This window comes from Sceloporus occidentalis, unplaced genomic scaffold, assembly GCF_023333645.1.
Source record: "Sceloporus occidentalis isolate IW3139 unplaced genomic scaffold, rSceOcc1.0.p SCAF_5, whole genome shotgun sequence".
NCBI lineage: Eukaryota > Metazoa > Chordata > Lepidosauria > Squamata > Phrynosomatidae > Sceloporus > Sceloporus occidentalis.
Window position 1 is genome coordinate 162,701,398 of NW_028316985.1, and position 19,487 is coordinate 162,720,884.

The 19,487-nt window shown below is 41.9% G+C and overlaps 1 protein-coding gene and 1 long non-coding RNA gene across 3 annotated transcripts in view; one reads left to right on the forward strand and one right to left on the reverse strand.

Annotated features, from left to right (window-relative positions):
* The first annotated feature begins 6 nt into the window (after positions 1 to 6).
* LOC149313067 (uncharacterized) lies at positions 7 to 7,959 on the forward strand. Of its 2 annotated transcripts, none has more exons than XR_016281344.1 (3): positions 7 to 1,124; positions 3,112 to 3,295; positions 7,874 to 7,959. It is a non-coding gene; the product is annotated as an uncharacterized LOC149313067 (long non-coding RNA). The 2 variants fall into 2 exon arrangements; XR_016281345.1 differs by lacking the exon at positions 7 to 1,124 and adding an exon at positions 2,234 to 2,562.
* The window catches only part of LOC149313068 (cytochrome P450 2U1-like), a 26,591-nt gene continuing 11,307 nt past the window's right edge, over positions 4,204 to 19,487 (reverse strand). Inside the window, exons 3-5 of the mRNA XM_089525994.1 lie at positions 13,849 to 14,010; positions 7,840 to 8,007; positions 4,204 to 6,913 (exon numbers count right to left, since the gene is read on the reverse strand). Coding sequence (XP_089382120.1) covers positions 6,735 to 6,913; positions 7,840 to 8,007; positions 13,849 to 14,010 — 509 coding nt within the window. The 3' untranslated portion in view covers positions 4,204 to 6,734. The remainder of the gene's footprint in view (positions 6,914 to 7,839; positions 8,008 to 13,848; positions 14,011 to 19,487) is intronic.

Genomic DNA, 19,487 nt, shown 5'->3' on the forward strand with positions numbered 1-19,487 from the left:
CTGGAGCCACAAGAGGAAGCTCCCATTCCCCTGCATGCAGCCAGGGCACTTGCAAGGGGTGTCAAACTGGATTATTTCTGCACCCTGGGAGTTGTTTTAGGCAGCAGGACTTTATTTCTTCTCAGGCCTCAGCCACACTGCAGAAATAATCCAGTTTTGCACCACTTTAACTGCCCCAGCTCCATGCTAAGGAATTCTGGGAACTGTAGTTTTGCGAGTTATTGAGCCTACTCTGCCAGAGAGCTCTGGTGCCACAAGGAACTACAGACCCCAGGATTCCTTAGTATGGAGCCAGGGCAGTTCAAGTGGTGTCAAACTGGATTATCTTTGCACTGTGCATGCAGCCTGGGGGTTGTTTTAGGCAGCTGGCTTGGTTTCTCCTCAGGCCTCAGCCACACTGCAAAAATAATCCAGTTTCACACCTCTTTAACTGCCCTGGCTCCATGCTAAAGCATCCTGGGGTTTGTAGTTCTGTGAGCTATTTAGCCTTCTCAGGCTGGATGGATGACAGAGTAGAAGAGGGCCAGTGCTTCAAGGGCAGATTAAACCCTTGCCTTTCACCAGGGGATGAAGATATACATACATATGTATATGTACGTGTGTGTATGTCTTATATCCTGCCTTACTCCCGATATAGGGACTCCAGATGGCATATATAACATTGATCCATGGATAAGTTGATGCAGGTTCTTTCGGTCAATTTTTTAACCAAAATTTCTAGACTTGTACATGAGTATATATAGTAATATGATTAGTGTTTTTAAGGTGCCAAGGTAGGCATTTAATTAAATGCAAGATGCAGAATGTTGTTTTTCATTACCACTGGTTCTTATTATTGTTGACAATCTCTCATGAGATTTTTTTTTAATACAAGGTATTATTTTATGCCTCTAATCAAAAGTCCTATAGAGTTCAATGAGACTTATTTGTTTATAAGGCTGCAATCTTAAACAGACTTACTTGGAGAAAAATGGTATTGAATACATTGGAGCTTGCTTCTGAGTAAATATGAGGCACAGTATTGCACCATCAGGGCCTGATAATACTAACTAGAAAGACATGAACTAGAAAAGAGCTCTGGAGACCTTTTAATCTGTCTCTGCAAGTAAAATAAAAGACTTCAGGTACTTTAAAGATTTAAATGTCTGGTGACATAGGCTCTAGTTTACAAAAGCTTATCCCAGAATACTTCTGTTAGCCTTAAAGATGGCTCGCTTCTCTTCTTGTGTTTACTGAAAAGAATGAAAGCAACTAATGGCTGATTGTTGTGGCCTAAATGACACAATGGTGTTTGTGAGCAATATGGGCTATAAAGATCAGGTCCCTTGACCTGTTGGCCCAATTACTTGTTGAGAAACTATTTTGTGGAGATTATGCTGTAGAGAAACTCATTGGCAGAAAGGCATGGGTGCGATAATTAGAACTCAGGAATTGTAATTGCTTGGATATTTCAAATGGTTTTGGATCAGATTGAGAAGTCTGGACCTGGTGGCGCAGTGGTTAAATGCCTGTATTGCAGCCATTCACTCGAAACCACAAGGTTGCGAGTTCATGACCAGCAAAAGGGCCCAAGCTCAACTCAGGCTTGCATCCTTTCAAGGAGGGAGCTAAAATGAGTACCCAGACTATTGGGGGGCAAATTAGCTTACTTGCTAATTAGCTTACTGTTCACCGCTGTGATCTTTGGAATAGCGGTATATAAATAAAACAAATTATTATTAAATTATTATTTGCAATTGCATGTTTAATTCTGCTTACTTTAATACCACTCAAACCAAAGCACACGATCCTGGGTTGACAGAAGCTGAAAAATCTGTGGTTATATCGTTAGTTTTTTGTGGGTTTTTCGGGCTATGTGGCCATGTTCTAGCAGAGTTTTTCTGATGTTTCGCCAGCATCTGTGGCTGACATCTTCAGAGAATGCTTTGCCTCGAAAAATTGGGTGTATATATACTGTGTGGGCCTAGGAATGCAGGAGTGATTTGCATGTGTATTGTTTTGTGTTGATGGCTGGCCTCAGGCTGGGAGGCTAATGCAAACGAGGATTAATGTCTGCTAATTGGTGATCAATTATCTGCTGGGAAAGCCCCTGACTCTGAATGGTTTCCCATTTGCATTTGCTGAGCCTGAGGCCAGCCATCAACACAGAACAATACACATGCAAATCACTCCTGCATTCCCAGGCTCACACATTATATATACACCCAATTTTTCCAGGCAAAGCATTCTCTGAAGATGCCAGCCACAGATGCTGGTGAAACGTCAGAAAGAAACTCTGCTAGAACATGGCCACATAGCCCGAAAAACCCACAAAAAACTATGGATGCCGGCCATGAAAGCCTTCGACTTTACTGTGGTTATATCGTTTGCAAAACAGATGCATGTGTGCTCTTCATTAACAATTCTTGTTGGTGAAAAACAGATTGCTTGCCTATACTGTGATTCTTTGAATGATCATCTACATGGGAATCTTTGGAGATTATCAAATGGAAGAAAAAGAGAATGCTCCTGTCATTATAGCATGATCAGACGAAGATTTTCATACAATGTCATACTCATCCAGTACGTCTCCTGTGAATAACCTGGAATTGTGTTCTTAACTTCTTATTAATGGGGATACCCCATGAATGGTTTGTCAATAGAGCTTCATTCATGCTATTGCAAATGTGCAGAAGGTAATAATGATGCATTTGCACTATTGGGGAGTTTTTCCCAGACTGCACTTCGGCACAGGCTATTCGCCCTCACTGGGATCATTTTCAGAGTTGATTTCTGTCTCATTTCAGGTGCAGAGAACTATTTTATTTGAGCTGGATATATATCATGTTGTTAAATATAAAAAAAATTATTTTGTTCTGTTTGGGACAGAACCATATTTTTCAGACATGCACAGTAGCCTGATAATGACACATGAAACATCCAATGATGATATACTAATGATATAGCAACGTGCTTGGCTTTTGTATGCAGAACATGAGTGCACTTTTGTTTCATTTTTATTTCCTTATAGCGATTGCACAACTGTACAGAACTTATGCTCCTGTTATCTTCTAATAGTGTGAATGTTGTGGAATTGGTCCTAGTGTGATAATCTCCTTTGTGCCTGTGCAGACCATCTTCAGAAACTTCTAGAGCTAGATCTCTTTGGCTGGGAGCCCACCCTCTCCTATATCACGCATGCTCACTTCCATGTCCATGAGAGCAGCTAGCAACCAAGGAAGTTGAACACAGCAATAGAAGGAAGAAGAATGGATTGTGTGAGTTCACTCATGACCACTTGAAGAACCAGTTACAGGTAAGCAACTTGCTTTTCTTCTTCGTGGTCTCTGTGACTGATGATGCTAGTGCACACACTGATAAACTCAAGGCTGGACTTCTGCCATGTGCTCTACATTGGGCTACCTTTGTACCAAGTCTGGGAACTCCAACTGGTTCAGAATATGACAGCCAGGTTTATTATGGGTACATTTAGGAGGGATCACATCACACCGATCTTAAAATCACTCCACTGGTTGCCTACCCATTAGTTTCTGGGCAAAATACAAACATGGTGTCATTAGAACAACAATAGTAACTGGTTACCTTTAAAAGTAACTTCTGACCTCTGCTATGTCAGAAACACTCTGTTAGTGTCCTTATGGGGTAGGTAATTCAGTGGCCCAAAATATCAGAAATATGGCAGAATGTGCCAAGAAGAGTGTGGAAGAAAGACACCTAGGGTAAGGGCAGGAACAGACCGGAAAGAAGGGGTGGCCTGAAGCCGCCCCTTCCAAAGACAAATTGGGGCTGTGCAACCACACACTGTGGCCCCAATCTGCCTTGAAGCCTGCCCAAAAAGGAGTGGAAAAGATCTGCTGCTTTTTGTGCCAGAAAAAGTAGACTTTGGCAGCTCTGCCGAAGCTGTCTACAAAAAACTCTAGTTGCGTCTTAAACTGTGCTACCGTAGCGTCTTAAACTTCTCATGTCCTGGTGGCTGCCCAACTTCCAGACAGCTTCAGGGCGGCTTCAGAGCATGCAGCGTATAAACGCCACACTCCCCAGCTGCCTGGACGGTGGCTTTAAGGGGCTGTGTGTTCCGGCCCTAAATTAAATAATATCCCTACTATCTAGGAAGAACCAATTTAAAAATTATGGTATATTCAATTACCAAATAGACACAAAGCTGAATTTATTCTAAATCAAATATTGATCTCCAGTCAGTAAAGCTTTTAAAATAAAAAGTTTTATTTAGACAAAGATTTACACTGAGAGACAGATCTCAGTCTGTATGTAGAAATATAGGCACCTTTAAAAACAGCAATGGTCTCAAATGCTAGCTTTTACCAGTAATGCCATCATCCATACTAAAATTCAAAATGAGTTGTTCATTTTGCAAGAAGATAGACAAAGTAAACATCAGCAAGAGATAAGCGATCTACATATATATCACCATTAGTGAGGCCATTCATGCCTTCTAATATAGAAATAAAGATCTTTGGATCCTGAAAAAAATTATAAAGTGCTTCATTAAAAGGCTGGCTTATTACAAGAGGCCTTGCATGCCACATAAAGGATTAGGTGCATTGCCAGCTTAGTAATACAGTTTGCTTCTTGAAAGTCTATCCATTCTAAGATTGTTCAGTTGAAAGCTTGCAGTGCAATTGTAGCTCTTCCAGGATTAGGAAATGTCCAAGGAAGTTGGCACCACCCTTCCTAAAGGCTTACCCACACTGAATGCTTGCTGTTGCTCATATCTGTACAATTTTGTACAGTCTGTACACTGGCTTACACCACTTTTGTACCACATCACTGCTTCCTCTTACTGACAAATGCCTTAAAATTAACTCTATATTTACAGTGAAATGTCAAAAAGGCCAGCCTGAGGTTTTGGCAGTATGGTTTCCCTTCCCTGGGAATGCATGTATGGTACACATGCAGGGATATTGTTACTTGCCTGCCATTTTCTTATATGACCATTATGAAAGTGCATCATCTTTTAGATGTTCATGGCCACCACAGCAAAGCAATGCAATCATCTAAATTCATGCTGTTAATTCGCTAACAAGAACCAGGAAAATGTTCCTGGCTAACTTGAAACATGCATCATAATTTCTGCTTTCATAGTCTTGCAAGGTTAGAAGGAAAGGCAGGGAGAACACTAGGATAAGATTTTATCCCACACACAGTAAAATGACTCAGTAGGGGGTTACTCTTAATCTTGTAAAGGTTGGAACAAGGAGACTTCCAAATTGTTTGGACCCAGACAATTTGAAACATCCTAAACCAGGCTTCCTTCAACTGTTACGCTCCAATTTTTTCATTAGTGTTCTCATAATTGCTAAATAGTGTGGCTAGTGATTGGATACTATGAGATTTGTAGTCCAAAAATGTGCGGGCACCAGTTTGTCAGAGGCTGATGTAAACACTTTTCCTAAAATTTATATTGATCCTAAAAATGTTTTCAGTACAGATGCTAAAAATCAGCTGAAGTTCTCTCACCTTCAGCTCAGCCTAGTCTATGGAAAACTCAGAATACAGGCAAGGCATAAAGACAAGTTACTCCCCAAAATATCCGATTTCAACAATAATAAACAGGAATATTATGAAACAAATCTCAGATCATATACAGACAAATGATGCAAGCTGTGGAAATACACTCACTACCTTTCTATCTCTTCTATATCACAATCCCAGCTGAAATCAAGGTCGCAATGGCGTACAGAGTGCCCCAAAGGGGCGGCCTGCCAGCGGCCTAATTCCCTCCAGAGGGAAGCCACAGCTGCCAAACCGTGCAGCTTCCCTCCGGAGTAAAAAGAACCTGGAAAAACCCGGTGCTTACATCACAATGGCAGTGCCCGTGTACACAGGATGCCGCCATTGTTACGCTGCCAGTCCATACTAGGGTTTGGGACCATGCGGTTGGTGCTTGGTCCCTAACCCTAATATCGTCAGGAGTATGCTGCATTTAGGTGGCTTGTACCACACCTATGACTAAACAGGAAACCAGGTGTGCATAGTGCTGATTGTCTGAAACCAGTGACATCAGTAACCATGTGGAAGACCCTGGAATAGGTCTTCCAAAATTTTTGTTTTAAAAAAATCTTTTACATTTTTGAAGATAATTAAATGCCCATTTAATCAAATAGATGTGCAAATGATGCAATATTATTTTTTACCAGTCAGTTTGCCTGAAGCATGTGGGAGTGGCAAGCCTGAGGACTGAATCAGCACTTGAAGCAGTGGTATACAAGACTGCTTTTTTCACAGTGATGTTAGGTGGAAATCTGACTGACCCAGTAGTAGGAAAAGAAAAACAGAGTATTGTATTATTAAGATACATCTCTTTATATCCTTGATGAATATTTTCAAAAGTATGTCAAAATTCTTATGTGAAAGAGATAAGCAAATACAAAGCTGCTTTCAGTTCTACCGATTTTCACCTGCTATCATCATCCGATTTTCCCCTCCTACTTGCTTGTAATCTAATATAAAATGCCACTTGATTCCTATTTATTCTGCAGTTTCTCAACAACTTTAAGGATTAGAAAATTTGTTTGGTTTCTCACAGTCAAAAGTTTTCAACACATTAAAGAGTCCCCATGCTAAGGGGAAAGTGCTTTGGACACCCTGTTGGCTGAAAGATCCCCATCCCTGCTCAGAGTTGGTGACTGTGTTAGTGAAGTACAATTCATACATATCCCTGAATTTCATAGGAATATTACAAGCTTCATGCATCATTCTTGACCAAGGTTCCTTCATCTTTTTAAGGCAATTACATTGTATGGAAATGGAGCTAATGTTAGGCCAAATCGTCCTTCCATTGGTGGCTTCTTTTCATCTTCGGGGAACAGAAAAGTGAAACTTTGCAGGAGGCTTACAAACATCAAGAACAGCTCCATCTTAGCTAGTTGTTCTCCCATGCATACACGTTTCCCTGAGAGAGAAATCAAAAAGGTTAAACAGAAATGGAAAGGAAAAAAACCAACCATTCACAGGTCAGAGTAGTATTTAGGTTTTGATTAAGTAGATGAGTAAGAATGGAAAAGAATTACCAGTGAAAGCATTTATTTGGTGCTAACCAACATCTGTTGTGATATCCAGCACAACGTGAAAAATTTAAAAAAAGCAAATTCACATGTGTATATTTCGAAAATGCAAACAGCTAAAAATGCATACCACTGAAAAATATGTACAAAGACATTGAAGTCAATGGAAAAAATGCATTCTAAAGTTGCACTTCTTTAAACCAGAAAGAATACACACAGATTCCCTTGTGATAACAAAAAAAAAAAAAGATCTCACAACCCTCATATAATATATATGTCTAATTTATTATTACATCCTATGCATTTCTCTCCTCCCTTTCTCTTTTCTTCGTTTTCTTTTGCATTTGGAATTTTTAAAAAAAGGTCTCACTAACCAATAATATGAACTATGGACAGGATGAGAATCCAGGTAAGAGTAAAGAGAATCACAAAAGAAATTATGACAGAGGTTTTCATGTCATAAAGATACAGTTATAGTATCATTTTCAATTCACTTTGAAGCAACAGAGACCATATAAAGGTGTGTGTGTAAGCTTCAGTTTTACAGTCTTTCCCCTCCTTGGCCTCTCCCTCACCAACTTTTTCAAACTGTAGAGGGATGAGAAAGATAGGCAACCCTTAATGAAATTCACAAGCCACATACTTGACGTCCCCAAATTTTAGCCATGTTAGGTGAGCCAGGAATAAGCAAGCAGATGCTCCACACTTTGGGGGCACCACATATACCAGCAAAATGTATTATGTATGTTTTAAAGATATCCTATTATGTATGTCCTCACAATCTTAATGGGCGGGAAAAAAGTTAAATAATTACCAATTCCAAAAGGAATAAATGTTTCTTTTTTTAGGAGCTGGCCGTTCTCATCCAGAAACCTTGCTGGGTGGAAATCATCTGGTTCCTCCCATATCCTGGGATCTCGGTGGACAGACCACAAGTTAGGAATGATTACGCTGCCCTTTGGAATAGTGTAGCCTTGAAGCACTTAAAAGACAAGCAAAGAGAGAGTTTAATAAATGATGTTATACTTATGGAAATATTTTTTCCCAGGAATATTATTTCTTTCTTTCAAAGATTTCTGGAGGAACAACTCCTACCAAGTGGTTTGCATCAGTATATCCCTCAACCTATCCAACCCAAGGCCCTTTAGATGTGTTGGACTAGACAGTCCATAATCCCCATGAGGCTGTGAAAGGCTCAAAAACCTAATCAAGAATCAGCAAAGCTACTAAAAATCCAAAGCTAAAAACAATGGCAGCAGGTACAGCCATGTTGAACACTTGTCCTCTGAAAATATCTAAGTACTGTATGCATTTGGGTTGGGGGATGGAAATCATTTCAGGTGTTGCCAGAATGTAATTCTGTGTTTCTGTGTATAGTTTAAATTTGTGGCATTTTCTAGAAACAAGGGAGGCAAGTCAAACTTTCATTTAAAGCCATAAGAGAATAAGACAGGCCAATATAACCTTTATGGCTTTGTAAATCATAGGCTTTCCTACTTCAAATCTGTTAGCAGCTGAAGAAGGTCATCCAATTCAAAGGTGTTACAAAGTGCTACAAAACAACACTGCAGTCTATACTACAGTGCAAAACTAGCCCTTGGTGACTTAGCTTGTTGAAAAAGTAACTCATTAACAAGTCATCTACAAAACGCTAGATACACAGAGATGGACTAGAGTCCAAGCATTCATGTCTGATCACAGGCCATTCCTTCATTCTTGTATTAGCTCTGGTTTTCCTCTTTGAAGCAAACAAAGAACAGATAAGGGACTGGTTGTCTGCAAAACTCCTGTCTGATTCAAGCGTTATAGAGCTGTTACCAATCAGTGAAGTTAGTAGTAACCTAAGTGGATCAGTGGTATGAAAGAAAGCTTTCCATGTTCTCTGCTTCCCAAATATCAAACCCTTTATATCCAAACCATACTTTACTAGAGGATTTGTTTGCAAACACAGTTGTCTCTTGCTACATTCTAAGCAGGTGCCCCTGAAAACAATTCTGATTTCTTCTTACTGTCTTGTGTGAATGACAGAAATGCAGCTTTAAACACTTTCACATTTTTTATTTTGTTATAAAGACATAACTCTGAACACTAAAGTGAGGATAGTCCAAGCCACTGTATTCCATGTCATTATGTACTGATGTGAGAGCTGAATAGTAAAAAAAGCTGATGGGGGAAAACTGAACTCATTTGAAATGTGGTACTGCGGATACCGTGGACAGCCGAAAAGACAAACAAATGGGTTTGGGAACAGATCAAGCGTGAATTCTCTCTAGAAGCTTAAGGCGGGATACAGACGGGCAAAAAGGGGTGTATTCATGACGTCATGAAGGTAGAGTGAAGACTCTACCTTACCTGAATGCCGCCATGAACACGCCCCCCGTACGCCCCAAGCGGGAAGAGGCAGCATTAAAAAGGTGCTGCTTTTTTCTGCTTCTTTTTGATTTGCGGCGTACGTGCGCAGCTCCGTATGTAAGCTGCTGCACCGGTACGCCCGAATTGCTACGCCGCAAATATAAGTTGCCCGTTTAAAAGCTCCGTGTCAGCTGCGTCGCATAATGGGTTGGGGTCCGGGACATGCGTGGTTTGCAGTCAAGCTTTAATTGCAACGTCTGCTGCCATGCAGCTGTGGAAGCTGCAGCACAGCTGCGGCGCATTTTAAGGCTCGTAACCCTAACCCTAGAGCCACTTGTGCGCATGCGTTGCTGGAATCGCGGGAAGTTGTAAGTTTTGCCGGCGGATGTTTTGGTTGTAGAAAGTGATAAGGGAAAGTTTGGAATTTAAAGTGACCCCCTACACACATTCCTGCGCCATTTTCACCTGGGAACGGGCACAGTTCGGCTGCTCCTGGCACAGCTGTGCGGCGGCTCCCCTTTGCCACCAGGCAGGATGGCTCAGCCATCCACCAGCACCCCGAAAAAAGGCAGGGGGACGTCTTGGTCTCATACTGAGACGGCTGACCTCATAGCTATATGGTCCCAGCCAAACATTTTGCAGAAACTGGAGCAGTCCTACCTGAATGCTGACACATATCGAGAAGGGGAAGAAGCCATGAGAGCTGCTGCACCGGTACACCAGAATTGCTACGCCGCTAATTTAAGTTGCCCATTTAAAAGCTCCGTGTCTGCTGCGTCGCATAATGAGTTGGGGTCTTGGAACATGCGCAGTTTGCAGTCAGGCTTTAATTGCAGCATCCGCTGCCATGCAGGTGTGGAAGCTGCAGCACAGCTGCAGCGCATTTTAAGACTCGTAACCCTAACCCTAACCCTAGAGCAACATGTACGCATGTGCTGCTTGGAAAGTTTGGACTTTAAAGTGAACCCCTACACACATTCCTGTGCCATTTTCACCTAACAATAAAAAACGCTAAAACTGTAAATATTTACATATATACAAGGGAGGTGATGGGGGATGGCAGGGGGACAGCGGTGGCAGCGGAGACAGCTGTGGCTGCGCATTGCAGATTCAGCAGGAGCGCGGGGACCAAAGGAGAGGAGGCATCTATGATGCTGGTGACACTGGCAAAGTGCAAGCGGGCAAGGATGCCAACACCAGCTGATCACCAGCTGGCAGGAGACCACCTTTGTTCTTGGGCAGAGCGGGGGGGGGAAGTTTTAAAGGGGCTTGGGCACTTTAAATGTGCCCATAGGCTTTCTGCCGCCGCTGCTTAGCGCTGCAGCTGCGCAGCTGCGCACCCGCCAGCCAGCAAAGGAAAAAAAAAAGCCGCGGTTTGGGCCGCCCGTGAGGAAGCTGCCCCTTTCTTTGCGGCGTCCTCCGAGGCGGCGGTATAGAAGCTACGGGTCCGAAACGGACCCAGGTGAGGCGTCTTCACTGCCCCCCGTGTGGAAGCCCCAACACCTGAAGCACGTCCCCGGGGCGGGTGGTCTGGAGGCTCCGTATTCAGCAGAATACACCTCCAAGACGTCTTCCCCTGCCCGTCTGTAGCCCGCCTAAGATGACTAAATTGAAGCTTTTGTATTTTGGCTACATCATGAAGAAAAATTAAACATTAGAAAGTACGGTGGTGCTAGGAAAGGTAGGAGGCAGTAGAAAGAGAGGAGGACCAGATGGTTAGACTCAGTCAAAGAGACCACAGGCCTGTGCCTGCAGGACCTGAACAGAGAGGTAGAGAACAGGGAGTCTGGAGATGTCTTATTCACAGGGTCGTCGCGGGTCAAAGGCAACTAACAACAAGAATAAAAAACATGGCTGAAGGTGTCTTTACATTTGCATTTTCTCCCCACTGCATTTGGGGACTGGGCATAGTTTGGGAGTGGGAGACAAAGCTTCAAAGTGGTGCTTTTGACAGACCCTGACTGCACATATCTCACAGTTCCAGCCCTTGGGCTCCTGTCCCTTTCCTTCCACCCTCAAAGATTCCTCCCTGAGACAGGTACCTGGGCCTCAAGGTGATTCCTATGTGAACTAGTGGATGTGTTGTTCTGTGGGTTCACTGTGCTAAGCATGATCAGACTCTCTATCAAAATTTAACAGGAAGAGCCAGACACAGGTGTAAAAAAGGAATAAACAAGAAGAAGTTTATTAGGACACACTCAGATTAAACATTTACCCTTGTACTATTTAATGGCTCCTCAAAATATTATTCAGTTCTTCCCCCTGGCTGATTGTCCTATCTCTATTACATCTTTCCCCCTCTGCCCTCTGTCAGTTACAAGCCTTTTTTTAAAAAATCCTTTCTCCCATACTATTGTTGTATGCCTTTCAGTCATTTCCAACATATGGCAACCCTAAGGTGAACCTATTGTGGGGTTTCTTGGAAGGTTTCTTCAGAAAAATTTTTTTCCATTGCCATCCTCTGAGCTGAGAAAGTATGACTTGTCCAAGGTCAAACTAGTGGGTTTTTATAGCATTCCCTGAATTGTGATTGGCTGACCCCAACCAGGCTTGCCCTGCTCCTCCCTTCATAGTACCTTTAAATAAATTGTTTTGCAGTATAATAGGTCAACTAAAATTTGGCACACACCGACAGTATAAAATTAGCCTGCTTTCACACCCTACAACTCTTCATAGATGAAAACCAGACCTCCATCTGCATTGCAGAAATAATGCAGTTTGCCACCACATTTACTGCCGTGGCTCAATGCTATGGAATCCTGGGAATTGCAGTTTTGTATGCTATTTAACCTCTTGTCAGAGAGCTCTGGTACCACAACTACAGATCCCAGAATTCCATCTAATTGAGCCATGTCAGTTAAAGTAGTGTCAAACTGCATTATTTCTGCAGTGCAGCATCAGCCCCAGACACATTTGGTAAGGCAACATAAGAGTGTGGCCAAGATGACAAAGGCTGTTATTGAGGAAAAGACACAAGCTAGGAAAGGCTGCAGCAGTTTGCTGTTACCTTAATCCACCTAGTAAGGCAAGGTTCTTTCTCTCCTCTTTCCCCTGCTGAGTTAATTGCATGAAAAACTACAGTCAGCCCTCCACATTTGTGGCTTTGACGTTTGAGGATTTGATTATTTGCAAATTTTATTAATATGCTCTCTCTAGTAGTCTCTGGATCCTCCAGCATGACTCTACCAGAAGTTGACCATAGAGTCATGGAAGACCTAGAGATTCTTAGAGAAAACACTTCTTCAGGCATTTGTAGGTCCTCCAGTGTGATCCTATGGTCAACTTTTGGTAGATATTGACCACAGAGATGCATTGGAGGACCTAGAAATTCCTAGTGCTTTCTTAGGTTAAAAAACAGTGGTTTTTCCACTTTCATAGGGGTCTTGTGCCCCTAATCCCAGTGAAAGTGGAAGGTCCACTGTACTTTTTCACTTTGGATTCAGTTTGCAGCAACTGAAATAAGCTGAGGTGAAAGGCAGAGAAAGAGGGGAAAACAGAGACATTTTAAAACAGCTGAAAAAGTAGGAAAATAGATTAATCAGAACTCCCCCTGTCAAATTGGGACAGTTGGAGGGTATGTGCTTCATGTAGCAGTTTGCTGTAACAAGGGCATGGTACAGATGGGCGGCTCCGTGCCACCCGTCTTTCCCCCTTGTTGTTGCCGCAGTGGCCGCACCGTGCAGCACCAACATGCTACCAAAAAGAAGCCGCTGTAAGCGGCTTCTTTTTTGCGGCACTGTAAAGGGGAAAGGACGCCGCCATGACATCACTTCCTGGAAGTGATGTCCGGACACTGCGCGACGTCGATGTCATGGCAGCTGCCATATGGACAGGAGGTGCATGCAGTTTGTGCATGCTAAGGAACCCTAGAATTGGCATGCCGCTCCCTGCCGGTTTGTACCAGGCCAAAGACATCCTAAAGTGGTGTGAATGTGTGAATAAATTTTTTCATAGGGTTTTCTTAGGCAAGGAATAATCAGGTGATTTTTGCCAATTCCTTCCTCTGAAATACAGACTACAGCACTTGATATTCATTGGTGGTCTCCCATTCAAGATGACCCTTCTTAGCTTCCAGGATCATACAGGATCTGGTCCCTTTAGGATATTTAGGCCACTACCACATGTTTACCAAGAATGCTTGAAAAAGGCAAGCAGATGCTTCTGTCCACTATAAATAAAAGCAAAGCATGTGGTTGTTGACCTGTGGTGATCCCATTAAATTCATAGGCAAGGAATACTCAGAGGTGGTTTGCTACTGCATTTGTTGGAGTATAGCCTAGAGCACCTGGTATTCCACTGCAAATAATTTTTTGGACTCTAACTTCTAGAAAATAATAATACAGTAATAACATTTTCCAAATTTAAATAACTCTTTGTGAGTACCTCTCCAATGTATATAGGAAACAGTTAAAATAAACTTCTACCAAACAGAAATATGCATATGTAACCCAGAGTCCAGAGCAGTACTCACCTGTAGTTTCTGAGGCCATTCGAGGAATAGAAAGAGGAACCACGACGGTCATCCTTTGAACTTCCATGAGCGTTGCTTCTGTGAAGGGCATGCGTGCTTTGTCAGCAAGAGTAGGAGGCCTCTCTCGTCCAATGACCAAATCAATTTCTGCCTGAACCTTTTCTGTGCAATAGAAAATACAATAAGGTCAGCATTGGAAGAAGAAGTGATTGACGCATCTACAGCCATAACAAATGTACTAGGTTGGACAGAGCTGGGGAAAGTTACCTTTTTTGGCCTAGAATGCCCAGAGTCCCACAGCCAACATGGTCAATGATCATGCTGATGGGCAAAAAGAGTTGTAGTTTCTCTACTAGTAACTGTTCTCACCTTCTAATGTGGGAATCCTAAAGTGCCAGAGAGGGAAAGGGTTGGTATAACACTGCAAATTGGGTTCTTCTTTACCTGATGAGTTCTGTGTTTCTTTTTCAAGTAACAATCACAGCTGGGGATGGGAAGGAATGGATTTATGCAATTACTTGCATCAATACTGATATTTCCATACTGATCTTATATCTTGTATACATTAGCTAGGGTTGCCAGGTGTCCCTCATTATAAGGGATATCCCTTACTTGAGAGCTGGATAATTTGTTCCCTATAGGACTGGCAAGTATCCTTTATTATAAGAGATGTTGCCTATTTGAAGGTTGCAAATTCTTCCTTTTATATAGACTGAACAAGATGCCAAAAATCTCATATTTGGGGGGTATGGACCCTTCATGGAGACTGAAATGTGGTCATGTAATTTAAGCATATGACAATATGTTAATTATACAGATATAGGGCTAGGTTAACAGAAATCAATAATTCCATTTCATATTTAGCATAAACTTGTTAACAGCTGCTTCCTGGTTGTCAGCCCTGCATATCCCTTATGACTGTCCTTTATTCCTGTTTTGAAATCACTATCGTGAATTAAAATGTAAACACTGCCCTCAGGTGGCTAAATTCAGAATACAAAGGCTACAATCTTAAAAACCTATTTGAAAAAATAGGACTCAGACTCTTTTTTAGCTATGTTTAAAATTGCTCTACGATCATTTTAAAGCTAAAGTTAGTAGTAGGCTTATTGATAAAAAGATACATACGATTCAATATTGATGGCACAACCCATTTAACACACATTTCTGGAAGAAATTAAAATAAACTAGTATCTTGAAGAAGATAAGCTCCAGCAGCAGTATTGACATCCATGAAATCTACCGATTCTTGCTTTTTTGTCTGACCTCTCAGATCCTCACTCAGAAACTGTCTAAGCTAGCCAGGTAGGAGCTATAGTCTAAAATGGTAACTTTTCCAAGCTCTGGCTCATTGTTTCTGGAGTTACTTTAGAAACCCACACATCATTTCCACATTAGGACAAGCATGGGGTAAGAACGTGTTGGGGGGCAGTTTTGAAGTAGCTTCAGTTTCATTTCTTTCTGACTTTTATTCCTTAGGAGGACATGGAGATGCCATGGATGGATTGCGATATCTCCATCAGTCATTCAGCTAGTCAAAGCACAAGGCCTGACAACCCATAATTGAAACGTGCATTTACCACCATCACACACACTTGTAGTTTTTGTCCTATTAATGAACACTTACTACTCACGGTTCAACTCATATTGCCAGTATGTTTTGTCTACTAGGAGATCCACATCTCCCCTGCTTTTGAAAGCTCTTTGAAATTAGTTTAGCACCTCTTAGGACTGGCCAGTGAAGTCCGTAGTTGTAATAGTGGACAAACCAAGAAATATCCAAAACCAGGAGTAGGGAACTATTTTACTCATGAGAACTGGCTTGTGTTCAAGGACTAATGTGGTTGGCCAGATGATACCAGAGGCTACAGCCACACTCCTCAACTCCTCTAATGACAGTTCCTCACATCAGATCCAAAGCCTATTTCCAGTTTCTCCAGAGAGAAAAGGTTTCTTTGTATATTCCTCACCTACTGATTGGATGGCAAGAATCTCCTGAAGGGAATCCCCAAGTTATCTCTGCCTAGACAAGACATTATTAATTAATTAATTAAATGTATATGCCACCTTTCTCCTGCAAAGGGACCCAAGGCAGCACACTGATGGAATAGTTTTAAAACTTTAGAATAAAAAACAAAAAAACAAAAAAACAATTAAACTCATAATGCTAAAGCCATATAAAATCACATAAAACACACAAAGTTAAAAACATAAATAGAGCACCCACGGAAGAATGAAAGGAGACAAAGTCCCTTGTGCTATATGATGTCTTTAAAAACCCAACGCAAGTATTAGAATTAGAAGTACAGTTAGCTCTACACATTTGCGGTTTTGACTTTTGCGTATTTGATTATTTATGGATTTGATTAATATGCTCTATCTAGGAATCTAGGTTCTCCAACATGACTCTATATGGCCAAGTTTTGCCAGAAGCTGCACTGGAGGACCTAGAGATTCCTAGAAAGAACATTTCTGTAGGCATTTGTAGGTTCTCCAGCACACTTCTTTAGCCATCTTCCAGTGGTTGTTGACCACAAAGTTGTGCTAGAGGACCTAGAGATTCCCAGAGAGGTGTTCTTTCAAGTAAAAAAAATGTTTTTTATTTGCAGTTTTTCCACTTTCACGGGGGTCCCATGTCCCTAACCCCAGTGAATGTGCAGGGCCTGCTGTATTCAGCCTTTGAGTATTAGAAGGAAGGATTTCTAAATAGAAGGTCCACTTCTATAGAGAGTGCAGACTGCAACTCCAGAAATTAGAAAGAATTGTCCTTGAAGGAGGCCAACTGGTGATAAGGCCGAAACGCACTGGGCTTTTTAAGAAGAAAAGTTTTTCAGCATGCTATAGCATGTGGAACTTTGCCTACCTTCATTCTTCCACAGTGAATACGTGCTTTCCAGTTTTTAGTTCTGTTCCTAGACAAAATATAGGGCACTCCTTTGCTCCACTCACTTTCCAAATCACCCTCCCTGCCATCCGCAAAGCTCCTTCCAACCCAAATGGAAAGGAGAATGGAGGTAACACAGGGATTCCATGTCCTGCTCATCTTCTCAGTTGCAAGGGTGAGCAAAATGTTGTGGTCTGACCAGGTTTTGTTGTGTGCCTTCAAGTTGTTTCCAACTTATGGCAACCCTAAGATTACCCTCCACAGGTTAGATTTGGTCAGTCTGTGGCCGACTATAGTTGTTTGTCTGCCTGCAACAGGCAAGGTAAACAGCAGCTGTTTCCAGAATCCCTCACAGAGCAGCAAGAACAGTCTGTGTGAAAAGCAAGAGAGGGAAGGGGAGAGGGAGCACCTGCTCCTCACCTCACAGCATGCATACAAACAAACACCACATAAATCTATACATCTGGCCACCAAGGGGAATCAGGCGAAAGAAAATGTCATCCCTGGATGTGTATTGGACGAAGCTTTCAAATGGTCTTTAGAAGATTCAAAGCTTTTTAAAAAAAAAACTTATACAAGACTTAGCTGACCTGATTTCATGTCACACATGCATTTTGTTCATTTTAGATAAAACGTTTGCTTAAACATTTTGAACCACTCTTCTTTTTTTGAGGTGTACAAAACTATCCCTATTCTTTCCATGTTATTTCTGTTTTCTGGCACTTAATTTTCTGTGAAAGAAGTAATTCCCAGGAATACATCTACTTTTTTTTTTAACTGAGGTGTGCTTATTTACATCCTGCCCTTCAGCCAACAAGAGCTTGCAGGGTGACTTATAAATTATTAATTAATTATAAATTATTGACTTTAGCAGCAAAATCTTGATCTTTGCAGCATTTATAGAGTGGCATACCAAGGAGAATGAATGAAATCAAGATGGGAGCACTAATTCTGTTAAATACAATGTCTGCCATTAGATACATCTTTCAAGTGAATGTAGGAGCTCGGTAGAAAGTCCACTGGTAGTTTACATACGATTGGCTCAGAAATAAATAAATAAATAAACATAGTTGCCAGAAAGAGGGTGGAGGAAGCACCCAGTAAAATAGCTCTGTCCATTTCTGAGCCAATCTAAATCCAAACATACAGTGAAACTCAGATGGATCATGGCCACCAAGAGCTTCTTTGCAGCCAAAGACTGACAGTACTACTGCAGAGTGGGGAAAATGGGTGGGAGAAGACATACAGCAACCAACAAGACTGTTTCTCACATCTCTGCCAAGGAGTTGCTGTGTTTTTCATTCTTTCCACTGAAATTAATGCAGACTTAAAGTTTTCTTAAACAAAAACAAAACTCAGCAACCTACCAGTGACGACTGTGCAGCCAGGGGACTGACTGGCACAGACAGCAGTTGCAGGAAATCAGAACTGCTGGCTGCTTCTTTGAATTGGATAAAAATAGCATACCTACATCAGGGTTCACACAAGCATGTCGGTACACCTCCTTCTGTTTCTCACTGGCTCAGTTTGGGCTCAGGGACAGACTTGCCCAAGGCCGCTGAGTTTGCCATTGGAAACAGGTTGCTTAACTTTTTGCAGTGTAAAGAACAGACATATGTGTGTCCAGTTCTTCCCTTCCCTCCTCTTGTTGCCAAGTTTTCAAAATGTTGTAATTTGTTGTTGCTTTCAAAGTGTGCTTTCCTTTAAAGATGTTAGATTTAAAGGTGAGAACAGTTTAATCAGCAATTCAACCACGGCAATTTCAACACCTCAGACAGCACCGTTAAAATGCCAGCTAAAATCTGGAGCATGTTCAACATGCCACACCACTCTGGTGGACCCACCAATCTCCACTACTGCAGCCCCTTTACCATTATTGGAAACATGACCTTACATCTTTGGACCTGCTCCAGCTTTGTACCCAGTGCTTAGTAATTCTTAGCTAGACAAGTACATGTAAAAATGTTCTAGAGCACAGCATTGAAAAGTTACTATTCTGGACTATATCTCCAAAAATCCCAGTACTACATTTGGACTACTACTCTCCACTGGCCATGTTGGGAGTTGTAGTCAACAAGTAGTTATGTTCTAGAGGGTCCTTTGACAAAACACTTTGAATAAGCCTATTTGTTGCCAGCTCTCCCTTCCTTCTGAGCCCAACGAACACATCTGCTTAAAGGGAGAATGTGAGGTGATGAGGGGCTTCTGTTCTTTTCCCTTGTTCATTTGACCGTGACAGACAAATGCCGCAAGGAGAGAAGTGCCAGGAGTATAAGAAGGCTTCAGCAATTGTCATCACACCCCCTGCTAAGGTAGGGATCATGCCAGGCACCCAACACCACTGACTTCTGTTACTAACCCTGTGGAATGCTTCTCTCTGGCCACAGGCTAGATAAGTAATTTTCTTTGCACCCCAATTCACTGAATTCCCCAGACAACAAGGCCAGTAGATAAGGTCACCTGGAAGTTGTGGTCCAAAAATGTAACTTTCCAAAGCTTTGTCTCCATTTTAAAAGTATTGGCTTAGCAGGGAAAACCTCTGACTTAAGGGCAACTCTAATGCAAGCTAACCATAGGAGAAATGTTATAAAAACAGCACTTTTTATTCCCGTGCTACTAAAAGTGGTGGTCCCTGGACTGGAGCTGGTCCCTGAGCCATTAGCTGCCAGTTCCTAGCAAGTTTCTAGGAAAGACAGAAAAAATGTAGCCATATATGGTACGGGTCCCTGGCACAATGGAAAAAATAATAATTGCT